The sequence below is a fragment of the Camelus ferus genome, chromosome 15, assembly GCF_009834535.1.
Source record: "Camelus ferus isolate YT-003-E chromosome 15, BCGSAC_Cfer_1.0, whole genome shotgun sequence".
Classification (NCBI taxonomy): domain Eukaryota; kingdom Metazoa; phylum Chordata; class Mammalia; order Artiodactyla; family Camelidae; genus Camelus; species Camelus ferus.
Window position 1 is genome coordinate 19192113 of NC_045710.1, and position 18042 is coordinate 19210154.

The following is an 18042-nucleotide window of genomic DNA, read 5'->3' on the forward strand; positions in this document are numbered from 1 at the left end:
ATTTGAAAGGTTAACTTTCATTGAGACAGTGATAAATGCTTTTATAGAAAGAATGACAAATGTGTAAAATTACCTCCATTGCTATGGGCTATTGTCAGGGCTTCCAAAGAAGTTGCCGGAGCTACTTCTAGCTGGCAGATCATTACTTTGGTTCTGCTAATGGCACTGGCTGCTTCCCTCAGGTCTTCAGTATTCAAAAGTAAATTTGCTCCAGCCACTATGACGATGATATTCTGGCCTATAAAGAATTTATACATATTTATATTAAAAATCAAGCAAAACCAAGGAACAGTATCCTGCAATGTTACAATCACCCTTAGAAAGTCTTTATACAAGATGTGTTATAAGTATTATTTTAACATTTCTAAGCCATTCAGTTTAAATTTTGTATTCCTAATATATCTTCTTTTACATCTCTGTAAGATTCATATTATTCTGATCATCTTGAGCAAAATCTAAAAAAGATTTCCCGTATCAATAGTCTTATATACAAAGAATATTAGCTGATAAATTCTATATAACATACTTTAAAATGTATGTGGTAAAGATTCTGAATCCTAAGTGACAGGTGTCATAATGATGAGTATAAATAGGACTAGGCTTGCTTAATGCTAAAAACTAACGCTCTGTAGTTTGTGTCATATGTGTACCCCAACGTATTCTGAAAAGTGATTTTGTAAATCAAAGCACATTTTATAACATCTAATAGATGAAGAACTGTACTAAACAACTTAAGGTAGAGAGAGTGATATTTGGCTTATATTGTTCCAGATCAAACAGAAGAAGGACTAAGGAACCTTACATACTCATCCCTTGGACCCAACTCTCTACAATCCAAGTGGGGACGGGGTGGTGGTTGGTGCCTTTTCTCTGTCAGGTGGTCTCTCAAGAGCTGTGCTGTCCAATATGGTAGCCATGAGCACAAGCCCCATGTGGCTACTGAGCCCTCGAAATGTTGCTCGTCCAAATTGAGATGTGCTTCAATCGTACAATACATAGCAGATTTCAAAGACTGAGTACTAACAAAAGAAGGTAAAATATCTCATTAATTTTAAAGAACATTTTTGATTACATGATGACAGGAAAATATTTTGACCATATTGAGTTCAGTGAATCTATTAAGATTAATTTTACTTGTTTCTTTTTAGTTTTTAAAATGTGGCTAATGGAACATGTAAACTTACGCACGTGGCTGGCATTATATTCTATTGGACAGCCTGACCTAGAGGGATGAGTGGCAGCAGTCTTTTCTGTGCTCCAAGCTGCTCGTGCTGATCTTGTATAGACGTGACCTAAAATTACCTCTGAACGCAGAACACATGCTAGCCTCTCATCTGACCACAGATGTTTGTTGGCCACAAGGAGAACTTAATAAAGTGGGGATGGTTCAGCATAAACCCAGTCTCTGCACTGGAAAAATTCAAAGAACCCACACACTGAAAGACAGCATACCTCCTTGCCTTTCTCCTTCAGTGACCTCATTCTCTCTGCTAGAGTCAACTGCTGCCCATACTGCTGACTCCCCAGGCAACATTTCTGGTCTGGCCTTGGCTGATGAGTGACAAAGCCCAAGACTAAAGCTGTCTGGTGGACACTGCCATATGGCTAGCTCATTCTTGCCTCAAATTTAACTTGTCAGAATTGCCACTCACCCCTTCATTTCAAGGAGCTGATTGTTACTTCTCAGGGTATTTGTGTTAGCTCTTCTGCTACAATCTATACTCTCGAGGGCATTACCATGTACTATAAACCAGACAAAGTCTACCATAATAGGCACCCAATACACAATATTAAATTATATCTTTGCACGGAACACACAGTATTTTGTTAAACAGATAAGGAAGAAACAGAATGTAAAGATACCCTAGAACACAAAAAAAAGGTTAAGACAGGGAATGAGCTGCTGTTGGCAGCAATAATTACTTAAGATGTAGCTTAAAGTAATGGACACAGACTGTCTATTCTTAGAACGAAAACTTTTATCTGCTGCCTTAAAGTGGAATACCCTTTTTGGTTGTCTTTATTGCAACTTTGAGATCACTAAAGTAGAGCTAAAAAACCCCGTAACTTCTGTGAGAAATGATATTGTGAAACTGCAGTATAAATAAAAGATAGATAGATCGTGACAAATCCTAATTTGACACAATGCACCCTGACTGCCCACGATGCACTAGGTTCTTCTGTCCTAGGTGTTCCATGAAATGCTTGGTCCTTTTGAATATTAGTTCTGATTTTAAAAATCTATGTAGGTGTTTTTTATATTTAAAATAGTTGGAAGAAATTATGAAAACTTTACTTGAGGGTAAAGGGAAGTTACTGTTTTTAAAGACAAATGTTTCAACTCTTGCAAGGCCTTGTGACAGGCACAGTTGTATATATAGACTTTTGAGATTTGATTGCTGTTTAAAGAGCAGACAAAATTGAACACTAAAGATAAGTTAGAAGTAATTGGTTGCTGCCATTTGCTCAGTAAATATTCTATAAATATGATTCATCAACTTTCTTATGCACCTATCTATTTACATTTATTTACCTAGTGTAACTGAAATGACAAGTGAATACTTAACTGCTTTTAGAGACAAATATCAATCCTGGGTTCACATGAAGGGTAAGGGGATGTTACAGGATATAAGTATTATTCTGAGGCAACTATACCACTTCATATGTATTGGGTGGACAATTTCATATTTGAATGATCAACTAGGGAAGTGTAAATAAAGAGAAACACATATATTTAGGTAGGAAAGACCACACATTAGGCCTTGGAGTGGTGGGTATGGCCAGAGATCCTCAGGAATAGGGTGAATATGGATGCTTCTGCTTTAGTTCTGGAAATGCTGCTTCAATATGCGAAACACATACCTTCATTATTGACAATTATAGAAGCAGTTCCTGTCGCAGCATCTTTAGTCTGATATGTAAATTCTAAAAGAAAAACGAAATTACAATCACGTATGTACAGCCTGGCAAGGATAATCTATTTTAACAATTTTCAATGCACCACTAATCCTTGGAAAAACTTTTTAACCTTTAACCATCTGGAATGATAAAAAAGAGATAAGTAATCAGTGCTAATTTATACCCATCACCTATATAAGGAGGAAAATACAAGCCTTCTCACTTAGTTGTGCCTTTTCTCTACATTAGTAGCAACTCAGCAAACCACCCCCATCTTCAATTCCTTCTAAGTATTCACAGTCGCATACATATGCATTTTTCTAGACCACCATATTTCTTTTCTTCGGTGAAAGAAATGACAGGCTTGAAATGAAAGATTAAAGGTCAAACTCATAAAATGCACTTGTTTGATTTTCCTCATTTTCATAAGCTTTGCATCTCATCAAGAATTATGGTCTGGCGTGTAAATGGAAATGTTGATCAGGCAGCCTTTGGCAGCAGCAAAGAGCCTTGAACTGGAGCCAAAGACCTGCATTCTAGTCCTGGCTCCAGCTCCAGCTAGCTGTGTGCTCTGGGACAAATTCAGAACCAATCTGGCCTTCAGTTTTCTCTTTTGTGAAATGATGGTATCAGCCTCAGTGGTTTTGAAGATCACTTCCAGCCATGACATTCAATGACTTTTCTTAAAATAGCTTTTGTGAATGCAGCACCTGTTTTCTCTTGTCACCTGCTTTTGAAACATTTCTAAAAGATGAAGGTTTATAAGCTCCTATCATTTTATTCCCATCTGGAGCAATATACATGCAAGAATTAACCAAAGGACACTTAAGCAAGACTAGACAAAGCTGTGCATAAAAATTCTCTGGCCACCAGGGGAGGATCTAATAATTCTTTTCTATATTCAACTTTTCTTGTAACCAGATTCTGGAAGAAAGTTATAAAAACTAACTTTAGGAAAGATGAAATTTTACCTGTAGAAATACCATTCTGTTTTAAATTTTCTATATAGTCATTGCCAAAGGAGTCTTTGCCAACCTGTACCAAAGAAATGATGAACGTTAGACCTTTTACATTTAGTAAAATGCTACAATGTGGTTTTTAGAATACTTAGCACTTTAAAAGGGCATATCTGCACAGTACTTTACAAACATTAACTAATTACCCTTCTTAATGTTAAGATGCTAGACTTGGTTTCAACCCAAAGAATTGTTATATATTCATGTTCCATTTCTATCCTACCTCAAATATGAAGGGTTTAACGACTGTCACAAGTTCTACAGCTTCACTCTCATTTTGACCTGTTCATGCGGAAATTCCCACTGAGACAGAGCTGTCCACTATCAACAATCCTTAGTGTTTATAAAGAATCTCAGTAGTTCATATTTCACTATACATGAAGGCATCTTTGTAATGACCTGCCTGGTAGTTTAGAATCTTCTTATTGTCTTCTCTGACCCTGACAGGGGGGCCAAAGAGGAGAAAGTTGAGAGAGCCCTAACTTGGGTAACTTGGTATAGTGGAATTCTGTAGTTTTTGCATCCTAGCAGCCACTCTGATAATGATACTTCAATTTTTCCTCTTCCATCCATAGACAACATGATTAGGGGTGGCATATTTGTTACAATCAGTGAATTTACATCGACACATCACTATCACCCAAGCTCCATAGCTTACACTTGGGTCCAGTCTGGTGTTGTACATTCTGTGGGCTTTGACAAATGTATAGACATGGATCCACCATTATAGTCTCATACAGAATAGTTTCACTGCCTTAAAAATCCTCTTTGTGCTGTCTGTTCATCCCACCCTCCCCCCAGCCCCTGGGAACTGCTGCTCTTTTTGATGTCTCCATGGGTCTGTCTTTTTTGGGATGAATGTCATATAGTTGAATCATACAGTATGTAGCTTTTTCAAACTGGCTTCTTTGACTTAGTAATACTCTCCTAAGGTTCCTCTCTGTCTTTTTGTGGCTTGGTCACTCATTGCTTTTTAGTGCTGAATGATACTCCATGGTATGGATGTATCTCAGTTTATCTCTCTATTTACCCACTGAAGGACATTTGGGTTGCTTCCAAGTTTTGGCAATTATAAATCAAGCTGCTATGAACATCCATGTGCAGGCTTTTGTGTGGATGCCCTCCTATTTTAATTTTTAATTTTAACCAACTATCACCATTTAAATATTAGGAAATTCCACAAAAACGAACACATTTCTGGGAGGTCCTAGAAATTCAGAGGTTCTGGTAACATAGGGCTCACATTCCTGCAAGACAACCCAGCTGGACCTGCCCCAAAGGTGGGCACATGCTGTCTAGTTCACCACAGCCCCCACCTGGCCTATGGAAATTTATGCTACTTGCTTGACCCCTGCAGGCTTGCCATTCCTGAACTTTACTTCTATTTTTCTGTCCTGCAGGGGAGCATGATGTCAGTGCATGACGTCTCTACCCGGGTCACAGCCACTCCTGGTGTGTTTGCTCTTCCACAGAAAATCGCTCCTTTCTGGACATATCAGTAGAAAGAAACCTAGAGGTTTACTTGATCAAGATGCTCAATGAGTGATGATAACATTTCCTGGTAAGCTTTTGGACTGTCTAGGTTAAGGGTTGGAAAATTTTTTTTCTGTAAAGGGCCAGATAGGCAATTAGTTTAGACATTATGGGCCAGATGGTCTCTTTTGCAACTATTCAACTCTGCTCCTGTAATGTGAGAGCGGCCAAAGACAGTCTGTAAATAGAAGGATGTGGCTGTGTTCCAATAAATTTTATTTACAAAAATACACTGTGGGGAGGGGCAAGATTTGCCCCATGGGCCGTAGTGTGCTGACCCTTGGTTTAAATGCAATGTCTGATTCCTTCTTCCTCAAAGAACATTTTCCCCTGTGCTCCTTTTCTGGTGGAAATGCTCATTAGGCAATAATCTCAAACAGTATGTAATAATTTGTTAATAGCAAAATTTCCATCTCAACAATGAAGAGCATCCACACAAAGGGCTGCTGTGTGGAGAGTTCCCTGGTGGAAGAAGGTCATCTACTAAAGGTTTTCTTCATGGAATGCTGGCCACTTATCTACCAGGGAAGTGCCCAGGCATCCTGTTTCTTAGGTCAAAGAGTCATACCAGAAAACAAAATTTTTTATAATAATAATAATAATAATTGATAATAATAATAATAATTATTATTATTTAACAGTCTTCCATGGGCGATCAAGGTGTTACCTAGTTGGGAAAGGATCATTTTAAGAATGTCCCTAGGCATGTGGGGCCTGATACAAGTTAGAGCAAAGAAACTCCCCTCCCCTTTCCTATCAGTTTTTTTTTTTACAGGCAAAATCTAAGGTGAATACCAAGGGTAGGCTTGGTAAATGGTGGTGCTATTATAAACATGAGGAAGTGCTGGGATTAGGAAGAATTGTCAGAGGGGAGGAAGAAACCAAAAACCATGCAGCTTTTGCCCTCAAGAAATGGATAATATTGGAGGGAAAATAAGACATAGAGAGGCAATTATAACACCAGCTGGAATATCATGCACATCAGAGGCCTAATTAGGAAGGGGTTTCATGCTCAGGGTCACCGCTTTTGCAGGCTTGCTGTGGTTGTACTTTAGAGGCTGCGGTAGCCTTCTTTCTGCCCAGAGAATTCTGATTGGTTGTATCGCTCGGAGATGGTTATGGTTCCAGATTTATTCTAGTATTGATTCTGTGGCAAATCTTTTGGCTGGCCCTGTAAACTCTGTGTGAGAAGGGGAACAAAATACTTTGCTTTTGCCTTCTCTGATATTTCCTTGTCAAAAATAGACGGAAAAGTAACACCACTGCTGAGGATTAGAAGTTGACTCCAGCTCCATTAACTTCATGTGTAGGTTGTAGTGATAATTACAAAGTAAAAGAAGCGAAAAAAACCTAATAGGAAGACAATATTTTCATTTGTGTCATGGAAGTTAGAAGTCCCTACACATTAGCTGTGTGGTTTGGGGCAAGCCATTTTAACCATCTCTAGGCCTCAGTTTCCTTATCTGGAAAGTCACAGCCAGTTTGCTGGGAGGATTAAAAAATATATGCATGAAGGGACACTGAAAACTTTAAAGGATCAAGTAACAGTTTGGTGCTATCACCACCACCACCACCACCACCACCACCATCATCACTGCAGTACTGCTGCTTCTATCTCTTGGGGGAAGGGGCAGGGCTGTTGCTGCTAGGATTCATCTTACAAACTACGTTACTGCTCATCTGCTTCTCCCTGACAGTTTTAATTCTTCCTGTTACTGCCTATCTTCAACAGAAAAGCACTTGATCATGGAAACAAGCAGGTGGGTGCATTAAAATATTTTTAAAATGAGACTGTACTACTATTATTCTAATAAAACCATAACAGATCCATTAATAGTTTGGTGTAACTAATGCTGTTTAATGTAACCATGTATCTTATTCCTTTCATAAGAACAATGTAGCCAACTGGGAGCATATCTATGCCTAGGGTTACAATATTTTTTGTATCAAAAGGTGGACAAGGAGATCTGAGTCCTATTTAAAACTGTCCTCTGTGTATTAAGAATTGCACAGATGACTAGTACAATGTTATATTAAAAGAATGCCACCTTCCCTACTTCCCCACCCTCAAACCTCTTACACATTCATTTATTCTTCTGGATTTACTTTAAAAAAGGTCGAGAGGAGTGACCACCTTCCAATCTCCTTTGCTTGCTTCTGATTTAAACAAAAGCCTCTTCCCCAGTAACTGGCAGTTGATAACCAGAAATCAGAGGGGTAGAAGCCAAGCTGAGTCATTCATTGCCCGCCACTGAGAGGTGAGTGAAAGCATCTTGAAGGTGAGCGATACAAATGGAAAGCCCGTGAAATAATAAGGACTTTCATAAAGGAACCTTCATGGGTATCTTCTGATGCTTTCCTATTTTCCCAGTCACACTTTGGCTATCAAATTGATGTGAAAACTTTAAATGTAAGTATCTTGGCCATGAGGCAAAATGGCGCCCAGGGGAGTCAGGACACCTGGAACTGAATTTCCAGTGAATTTCCACTGTCATTATCCTAATTAAAATTCTTTACACTTTGCTGTAAATTGTTCCACCTGAGCCAAGTTATAGGGTGGGACTGGTACGAGTTATCTCGGGCAGGTAGAAAACCAGGAGTTCTCAGCCTGAGCATATTAGCATCCCCCAAGGATGCCCCGGTTACACCGCAGACCAATTAAATAAGACCCTCTGCAGACAGGACTGTGGCAAGCTCCCCAGGTGATTACAATGCATGGCCTCCAGTTGAGGGCTGGGTTAAAACTGGGAGAGTGTTTGTAAAGGTTTGTGTGGAAGAAATGAAGAGGGAGAGCACAGCCCTGCTTGGTACCATGTTGGTAAGTCCGCTAAGTAGGAGCATGGAGAAGTGTGACCCATGGAATCTGCTGGGGGCAAGGGGCCCATCAGTGTCCAACACAGGCATCAAGGTATTGTAAACCCCCAGGATTTCCTTGGCTTGTGTTTGCGGACTGCAGTCTCATTTTGACGTGGCTCAGGCTTGCTTCCCCTTGCTTCTATCTTTCTGAAACTCATATTTGGCAAAAAGGTTGGATTTCTCTGTTTTCCAGAGTGGTCAGTAGAGGCCCTCTTAACTTGGTATTATCATTTGACTGGACCCTATGTGATTACAATATCTTCATGTCTATTTCCTTGCCTTCACTTATGAGAACTTAGAAGTCCTCTCCTCTCTCCTCCACCTAATCAAACCTCACCTGTTTTTCAAGCATCACCCTAAGGCCTACCTTCCCCATTCTAGCCCTTGTTAATCTTTGCATTTCCGGAACTCCAATAGCATTCCTGCTAGATACCATATAATTAAACATTTAATTGAATGCCATCTTACATTGTTTGCCTAAACAATCCTCCTTAAAGTCTAGTCTTCCTAAAAGCTTATTGGAGACTCTACCTTAGCATATACTTATCCCTCCCGAAGCCCTGCACATTAAAGGGGTTCTGTAGGTATTTGATCATCTTAGTTGCATGTCTGTTCATTTTCCTCGGGCCTAGCTTATCATTCTTAAAGGGACATGACTTACAGGCAGACAGACTATTCTAGTTATGGCTCCAGAAAGTTTCTACCCAAGATTTTGCTTCTAATAGCCCTCTTGAAGGCACTCTCACATTCTTTTGGCTGTGGCAGTGAAATACTTTCAGGCAGAAAGATTCTGGGAAAACGATGTAGTCTGAGATAGCCTGTTCGTGTCAGCCTGTTCTGGGTGAAAGAAGCCAGGTCACCAGCAGCTATCAACCACTTGCATGTAAGCTGAGGCAACTTACAGAACCTCACATGCTCTTCAGGAAATTCTGGGCCTAGCTCTACCCTGAATATTGTAGAGCAGCACTGTTGAATGGAATTTTCTGCAATAATGAAATGGTCTATATCTGTGCTGCCCAATACGGACACTTGTAATGCAGCCAGTATGATTGAGGAACTCAATTTTTTATTTTACTTTAGCTAAATCTAAATAGCCACATGTGGCTAATGGCTAGTGTATTGGACAGTGCAGCTGTGGAGGGATGTGAATTAGGATCAGGGAAAACAAACGGGCTGGGTTTATCAGGAGCAAGAGGATTTCCTCCAGCCAAGGGGACTGAGGTGCTTCCTTCACTCTGACCATGGGGAAGGATCTCTCTGTATTGAGGGAGAGGCAGTCAGTGGCTTCCACAGTCTGGAATTATGACCAGTGCTGAGGAGAGTAACTTTCGTTGGCACTGTTGTGATAAACGTGATACTTCAAACTGGTTGAGGAAGGGGTTGCTTGGAATCCTCGAATGGCAGAAAACATCTAGTAGTTCCACCCGTCAACATATATTTGAGGTAAATGAAACCGAGGACCAAGGTACCATACCCAAGGTCACATGAAATTGAACATTCTGCTAAAAAAAAAAAGAATTAACACATATATTAAAACAGGTTACTGATTTTCAAAGTTAGGACACATAAAGATATAATTAACACCAAAACTAAGCTGAACATAATTTAATCTTTGTGACTCAAGGCATTTTGTGACTTTCCCGTGCCCGAGGGTCATCATGAAAAAAACTCAGGAGACTAAGCTGCATTTGTTGCCATATAACAAAACCCAGCAGTTGCTTTTTTGAAGAAATTCTCATAGTGACTTCATAACTTGTCATTTGTGGCATTATCATAAAAGATGAGAGAAGAATTCATAAAATTCCATTTGTTTATGCTGGCTGGTTGTTTAAATCCTAGATAAATGGGTGTTTACTTTAATGATGGCCTTTACTATACAAAGTTAATATTTCAGTCACCATTATCAGGCCTGCTTATCTGAGAATAATGGTGGGTTTGTGGTAATCCAATTATTTCTTCCACTCTTCCTATATGAGGCGTATTTATTTATTTGGTTAGGGTCACAGGATCCCTGTATTTGGAACCCTAAGTGACCAAGCATTCCTATCAATATAGCCAACTAGTTTTAGCCAGTCATCTGTCAACAGAGTTCAGGAAAAGACAGATTTCACTTCATTATATATTACCTGGAAAGGCCTGGTGACTAATTTTTGATCTGTGAAAATTAGCATCTCAAGGCACGATCAGTGGATGTTGACAGTAATCTAACACAGAAGGTTAACATGATGGTTATGGTTAACATGATGGGTGCTTGAATACACTGCTTTTCAAGCTATTTATGATAAAGGCTCAGGGTTTTGTTTTTTCATTTTGAATACATTGTGGACTAATGGAAAAATACAACAACAGTAAAATAAAAACATGAGTTATATAAAATACAAGGCCTAATTTATTATTACTATTATATTCAATAGCTATAAAGTTACTGTCAAATTGCTATAAAAGTCCCTAGCTGCTTACTCTCAGTTTCTATACTGTCCTGACCAGTGGCAGTTTGCAGCCTGGCCTGAGGACCGGATTGTGAGTAGCACTGCTCTATCATACTGCCTCTGTCACAGAACTTTACACCCAACCATCTGAACAGGAACCAGATGACGCTACACTTCACCTTAAAAAAAAAAAAAAAAAAAAAAAAAGAAACCAGATGATAGATTACATTAGAGAGTTTAGACTATTTCATGTTTGAAGGAGGCAAGACCAGGTAATTTCTTGAAGGTCCTCCCAGTTTGCTGATTTCCGGTGTGGGTCGTTAGGGTCCGTGCCTACTTGTGGCTTCCTTCCACCCGCACAGGAAGCAAGGGCTCTGCGCTCATGCTGGGCCACTGCATCTTGAGCTCTTTATTCTATCACCGTCCTCCTGAGCTGCCAATTTTTGATGTTTAGAAATAAGTTCCTTCTCTCTAACATTTGGCCTCAGTGGAATGGAGGAGGAGGTCCTATGAAAGGTGTCCTAACAGGCTTTTTGCCTGGCCAAGAAGACTCTCCTTTTCTATGTCTGCCTGAATTTTTAATCTCAAAATATCATCTCCAATGATCCCTGGACCGTGGCCTTGGCCTCTAACTCAGTTGAGTACTGGCCTACACAACTCGTAACTACTTGAAGTGTTTCATTATACATGTTTCACTGTATGCATCTTGAATGGACTCTTGCTTAATAGTCTTTGTCACACTCTCCTGACAAATATTTCTCCTTAAGCTCACTATCAGAAGTTGTGCATGTGCCGTCAGTGTTCCTTCATCAGAGGTTGAATTTTAGCTGGTTGCAGAGCAGTAGTAGGTAAGTTAATGTTGCTAAGAAAACCACAGGAGATTTTCTACCTGTTTTTCTTTGGCTCCATCTGTTTATTTTTATCTTTAGTTAATTTCATGATTTTGGTTTCTACTTGTAATTTGTCATCTTAAAAAAAAACTGCTATAAGGCAGTTTGGCCAACTTGCTTAATAAAAATATACCTCACAATTGAATGAAATATTATAATAGATAACAATAACTTCTATTATAAAAGATATCTTATTTTTCTTTTTAAGAAGTGTTAAGAATATTATGCAATTTGTTTAAGCTTAAAAAAATCCATGTCTAAAGGCCCCAGGTATCTAAACAAAGTAACCCTGTATAGGTTTTAGCTGAAGCCATGTTTCCATATCCTCTCTGTACACCCAGGCTAAATTCCACTGTGGGCCTGAACAGCAGACGACTAGATCAGGCCCAGTAGAAATAAAGAACTTTCAGAATTGTACAGGTGTTCACGTAAACCATCATACACAGACCAGAATAAAACAAACAGCACCTTTGTTTAATAAACCTCCTACTGGAATATTCCCCAAATACAGCCTTCTACCTTCTATTCCTCTCACATCCACTCCTCTGGTTTCGTGATTCATTTCCCAAGTTAGTTCCACATTCAAATATTTCTATTTGGTGTTTCTCTCTTTGCCACAAATTCAACACACCTAAAATAAAACCAATCTCAAACTCTTTGCATTGGATGAGATCCCAGGGGACATTCATTTTTTACTTTAATGGCTACAGGAATAGCTTTTATAAAGCTTCCAAGAGAGGGCTATCTCACCTCTCCTTTCTCATCTCCAGCTCTAGGGAACTCCTCTCTCTCCAAGGCACCCATTTTTGGTACCTTGCTTCCAATACCACTTCTCTGTCCAGGTTTTCCAGCTCGGAAATGATACCATCTTCTTTCCGGTTCCCAAGCCCCCTGCACCATCTGATTGTTCCCCAAACCCTCATTTTGTATCAAGTATAGGATGGGTCAGGCCTAACACTTTTAATCAGCTCCCTCTCCCAGCTCCATAATTCCTTGCACATAATAAATCATCAATAATTAATTGGTAATTAATTGAAATTTTAAATCTATCAAGAGCTCAACCTTAGCAAATGAAGGTTTCTTAATTTGAATCTTGTGCTTCATGTGATGTTTTTGACCAAATAGCCAGATGAGAATTATATCATCAATCAGAAAGATACAGTTCTTAGCAGATGAAGTGATAATTGTATAGTTTATACATCATTTAAAGACTCCTGTAGAGAGAAAAGTGCTGTATGCAAGGGGAAGTGACATTTCAGAGAAATTTTGGTGAAATTACCCAGCTCACAGGAGAGAGATCAGTCTTCTAAATTTCTCATATTTTTCTTCTCCTCTACTGTACAGACCCTGGCTAGCTTTCCAAAAACAAATTATCTTTCCTGTTATACTAGTAATGCTAGCATCTTAAAATTTCATTGAAGATGCCAAAGTTGAACCTTGGCAGCCAGTTTATTTTCAAATAATTTCAGTAGAGTGGATAGAAATAGGATTAGTGTATTTTACATGTCCTTTCTTTATAAACCTGGAAACAGAACTATGCCTAAAGATCAGTTATATGTGGTTCATTAAGGCCCAGATTCTTTTCTGATCCAAGATACAGCAGTAGAAAATAACTTAGAGCTGAGTAAATCAACAGTTGTTAGAGAAAGTATTCAAAAGCTGTGTTGTTGGAGTGAAACCTGCTTTAAAAAAAAAAAACCCCAGGATGGTTCATGCTGTTGTTTAGAAGCTGGACTACAGAAACCCACTGGAGTAGGCGAATTCCCCTCGGTTCTCACACTCCAGTTATAAACTCATTACATTCAGGGAATGCAGCATTAAGTTATTTGAGGACTGCTACTTCCCAGAGGACTCAGCGAGGTAGAAACTAGTGTAAAGGACAAGGAAGATTACTCTCTCCTATTTAAATCTTTAAAAACAATGAACCTCCCAAAGACTCAAATAGGTACTTAAACATGCATGTACATGTACTTGTTTATAGCAGCACTGTTCACAATAGCCAGAAGGCGAAAACAGCCCATCCACAGATAAATGGATAGACAAATTGTGGGGTATACAATGGAATATTATTCAGCCACAACAGGAATGAAGTACTGATACATAACGTAGATGAACCTTGAAAAATTATGCTAAGTGAAAGAAGGCAGACACAAAATGTCACATATCATATGATTCCATTTATAGGAAATATCCAGAATAGATACATCCATAGAGACAGGAGGCAGATTGGTGGTTGCCAGGGGCTGAGGGGAGGGGAGATAGAGAGAAACTGCTTAATGGGTAAGGAGTTTTACTTTGGAATGATGGAAGTGTTCTGGAACTAGACAGAAAGGGAGGTTGTACAACATTATGACTGTACTAAATGCCACTGAATTGTTCACTTTAAAATAGTTTAAAAAAGAACTTACATCTCAAAACCAGGCTTTGCCTCTAGAACCCTCTCCACTGTACTGTACACTTACCTTGCACACCATGGACGTTTTTGCTCCAAGCCGAGCAGCCTGGACACACTGGTTGGCACCTTTCCCTCCAAAGCCAATAAAAAACTTATGTCCATGGATGGTTTCTCCAGTTTTTGGCAAACGAGAAGTCAGGCTATCGTAATTTAAAAAGAGAAGGTGGGAAAAAAGCACACTGGTAACTGCAGTCAATTTAAGTTCTTCGGAAGACAGAGGGAAGGTTATCTGGTGGAGCTCTAGTCTCAGCAGCCAGAACGGCAAGCAGAAGCAGAGATGACCTCTTCCTTGAAGATAACATTCAGTGGTTTGCATCACTATGGAGATGCATCTGCTTGACAAAATTCCTCTCTCCCCCCCCTGCCCTACAGCCATCCTACTGTAGCTCTCCTCCAGACGACATTTCTTAGTGTCTGTGTTGCACCAGGATTGTTTGTGGGTGCCTCTGTTTTCCATCTTGGAGAACCCTTGAAAGGAAGTAACTTCATATTTCCCTTTGTAATGCCCAGCCCAGAACTTTATTTACAGCTGGGACTTACTAAACGGGACCAAGTTAATGTGTGTCTCTGTACAGGTCTGTCTGGTCACTGAACAAGAAGCAGGAAGTGTGCCAGGATTCGGGGAATCAGGTTCAGGACCTAAGGAGAAGAGGGAAGTCGCAACTCCAGGCACTAACGAATCTTATTTATTTCCTTGGGTGGAGTGGGAGTGGGGTATTTAGACGGCAGGATTAGGTTTTACTCCTAATCTATCCTGTACACCACCCATTTCATGCACTGACTCAAAAGGGCATCTATTTAAAAAAATGGATTCTAAAAATCTAAGTTTAGTTTAACGTTTTTACTATAGAAAATACCAAACATATAAAACTAGAGAAAATGGTATACTGACTTCCCCTACCACCATGTACCCATCACCCAGATTCAACTACTGTCAACTCATGGCCAATCTTGTTTCAGTCTATACTATACCTTCATTGACTTCTCCAAGAGCTAAGGATTTTTACTGACATGACTGAAAAGGAGTTCTGGGTATAGGGGCAAGTGAAGAAGATGGGCTCAAGTGGCATGAGGACTGGCTGACTAGCCAGAAGGGAGTGGGCAAGGGCCAAATGGAGCCAATGGAGGGATGGCAGGTGTCACCAAAAAGGTCAATTAGCTTTAGACAGGAAAGAAAGGCCAAGAGAGAAGTTCACAATAAGTCAATGAAAACCTACTGTTTTAGCAGATTAGAAATTTATATTCATTTCCCAAATAGGCTATGATCTATTTGAAACCAGTATCATCTTATATTAGAGTAATAGAACAGTGCCAGTTCCTACAGGTCCCTAACAGCCTGTTTGCAATGGGAATGACATGTGATTGATGCCAAGAACATAGGATCATGTCAATAAAAACCAAGTTTGACCTGTAAACCACCTTTCTGTAGTTCTAAAAGTCTCAGTAAACTGGGCTAAAGCTCCTCAATTGCCTAGCAGTGCACTGTCAAATATGGTTATTTGAGATTCAAGAGATTCATCAATAATTTGAAAACATCCCACTCCACTCCTCCCCTTTTCAATTCTATTTTTATCTCAGATTCTAAATGCATTTATAGTACTGATGAAAAAAATATACATCTACAAGGTTCACTTCTGAAAAAGGTACTCAATCAAGAGAAAAATGGTTTTAATGTAATGTTATTATCCTGTCATTGAATTTAGCAATGACAAGTGATGATGAGATTTTGATTTGCATCAGAAATCTTAAAACATTTTAGGATTCTGTTATGAACAGGCAATGATGAGTAATCTATGTGATTGAGTAACTATGTGAATTCTTGGCTTATTGATGCTGCTACAAACAACATTCACAACAACCTTAAAAAGAAAAAATACCCAATGTGGCTAAAAACAGGCCAAAATAACTTAATTAGTAAGACTGTCACTAAAGAAACTTATGACTTCCACTATATTTATACTTAGATCTGGGTCACAATTCATTGGTTTGAATTAGGTAAATTTTTATTATCAACTGGGAAATCATGAAACTATATCATCAGATTATTATTGGAATGTGCGTGTATGTGGGGGAGGAGTGAAATCAAGGGTACAGTGAGTATGTGTTTGACGTGGGAGCAGATGGCTGGGATTTAAACTCATTTCTAAACAACTTATATTAACACAAGCACTGTACTAATTTAGCCATCACTGAAATTCCTCACTCCTTTCAAATGGAATTCTACTATTTTCTTTTCTTTGGTATCTTTGTCCTACTTTTATCTCTGTCTTCCCTCAATGGTGGCCTTTCCCTGCATGAGGACAGGGACCACACTCTGCAGCATCTTAACGCCATTTGCTGGCTGAATGAAACTTTGTGAGTCTCCTTTTGTCTCTGGAGGGTGGCAGGATATGCCACCCCAAAATATGACCGTGGGAGTGCAGGACATGCCACTGCAAAATATGCTGCTGTGGTGTATTGATTGAGTTGTAGGCATTTGAAAAAGAGCAAATGCAGGGATAGCGTTTCTCTAACTCCCTTTATCTGCCTAAACACATATCCTCCAAAAGGAACTCAATTGCCATAAATCCCTTCCCTGGGAGTTTCACCAACTGGAGAGGACTAACTTTTATGACAGGACAGGAGACTAGAAGTCAATACCACAGCTAGACAGATGTCACAGACTATCACACTTCCCATCTATTCTTCTCTGGAGACATTCATCTTTCCTAAAAATCCCCTAAGAGGCCTGCCACTCCCCTCCCCTTTCCACCTTAAGATGATATTTAATTGCAAATTCCAGGTCCCTTGGGGATTCATTTTCCCCTAGGTATCTCCCATGTATACCTGAGGGATACATGTTAGTAAATCTATTTGTTTTTCTCTTGTTAATCTGCCTTTTATTATGGGGGTCTCAGCCAAGAACTCAGAAGGGTAGAGGGAAAATGACTTTTCTTCCCCTGCATCTCTTTTCCATGTCTCTCCCAAAGAGCATCATTCCTTCTTCTGAACTGAAGACGTGGAGGTGTTGACAAATGGGAAGGAGGAGTCAGGGGTGACTGTTCAGTAGCCTGGCAATAACAATTCCATGTTTTACAAGACCTTGCCCACTGCATTGCCAATACTGGCAGCATTCCTTTTCTATAAGCAAGAACTGTAACTAGAACTCATGTTATCATCCCTTCATTCCTGCATTAACTCAACATGAATTCATGCAGTAAATCAGCATTTGCCAACGTACCTCCTACTGGGCAAAATCAGCTTGTTGACAGTGAAGTAAAACTTAAAAACCACAGATAGTATGATCTGATTCATGTTTCTTAAAAGGTAAAAAGATACATGTACGTGTTCTATGATATGTAAATGTCTAGAAAAGGAAATGTTAGTGACAGATGTCTATGAGAAGGCTGGGAGTGGGGAGCAGAAGTTCATGCTTTACTTTATATACTTATGCACAGAAGTATATGCAACCAGAACGTCTTTGTGTTTTATGAGAAGCCACTTGTTACTACTTCAGATTTATCTGGCCTCCCTGCATCTTTTCCCAGCCACCAGTTGCCTCCAGCTGGCTTCTTCCAGGTGCAACCTAACAGAGCCTTGCCCAGGCCACTCTCTCCCCGCTTCAAGGTTTCTGTTTTGTTCCTGGCTGTCTTGTGGGATGGAGCAACCTGTTAAACATGTCAGGTATTTTGGTATCGGCTCTTCCTGCTTCCCGGCTTCACCTTCCCTGTCCCTTGGTCTTGCTCCCTGGATTAGTCTTGCGTAGAGGATGCACACTTAAGCCTTTGTTTTACTAATCTGCATTCTGTTGAACCCAGATTAAGACAGTTCATTGCTGATTTTTTAAAAAAGCGAATGAATTAGAGTGGAAAGTAGAGAGCAACTAGAATATTAGTTACAAATGAGCAGAAGCATTTCTGAATTATTGATTCTAGTTTCACTTTGAATTAGGCTTTTCTATCTTTTTTCTTTATTAAAATCACAAA

The 18042-nt window shown here is 39.5% G+C and overlaps 2 protein-coding genes across 9 annotated transcripts in view; one reads left to right on the forward strand and one right to left on the reverse strand.

Annotated features, from left to right (window-relative positions):
* The window catches only part of BABAM2 (BRISC and BRCA1 A complex member 2), a 444883-nt gene that overhangs the window by 51612 nt on the left and 375229 nt on the right, over nt 1–18042 (forward strand). The window lies entirely within an intron of this gene.
* The window catches only part of RBKS (ribokinase), an 81954-nt gene that overhangs the window by 44271 nt on the left and 19641 nt on the right, over nt 1–18042 (reverse strand). For all 6 annotated transcript variants that reach the window (XR_001366716.2, XR_004326193.1, XM_006189745.3 and 3 more), the window contains exons 2-5: nt 14085–14217; nt 3870–3933; nt 2863–2925; nt 74–238 (exon numbers count right to left, since the gene is read on the reverse strand). Coding sequence is in view for 4 of the 6 variants with exons in the window: in XM_006189745.3 (XP_006189807.2) it covers nt 74–238; nt 2863–2925; nt 3870–3933; nt 14085–14217 (425 nt within the window). In the remaining 2 variants the exon portion in view is untranslated. The remainder of the gene's footprint in view (nt 1–73; nt 239–2862; nt 2926–3869; nt 3934–14084; nt 14218–18042) is intronic.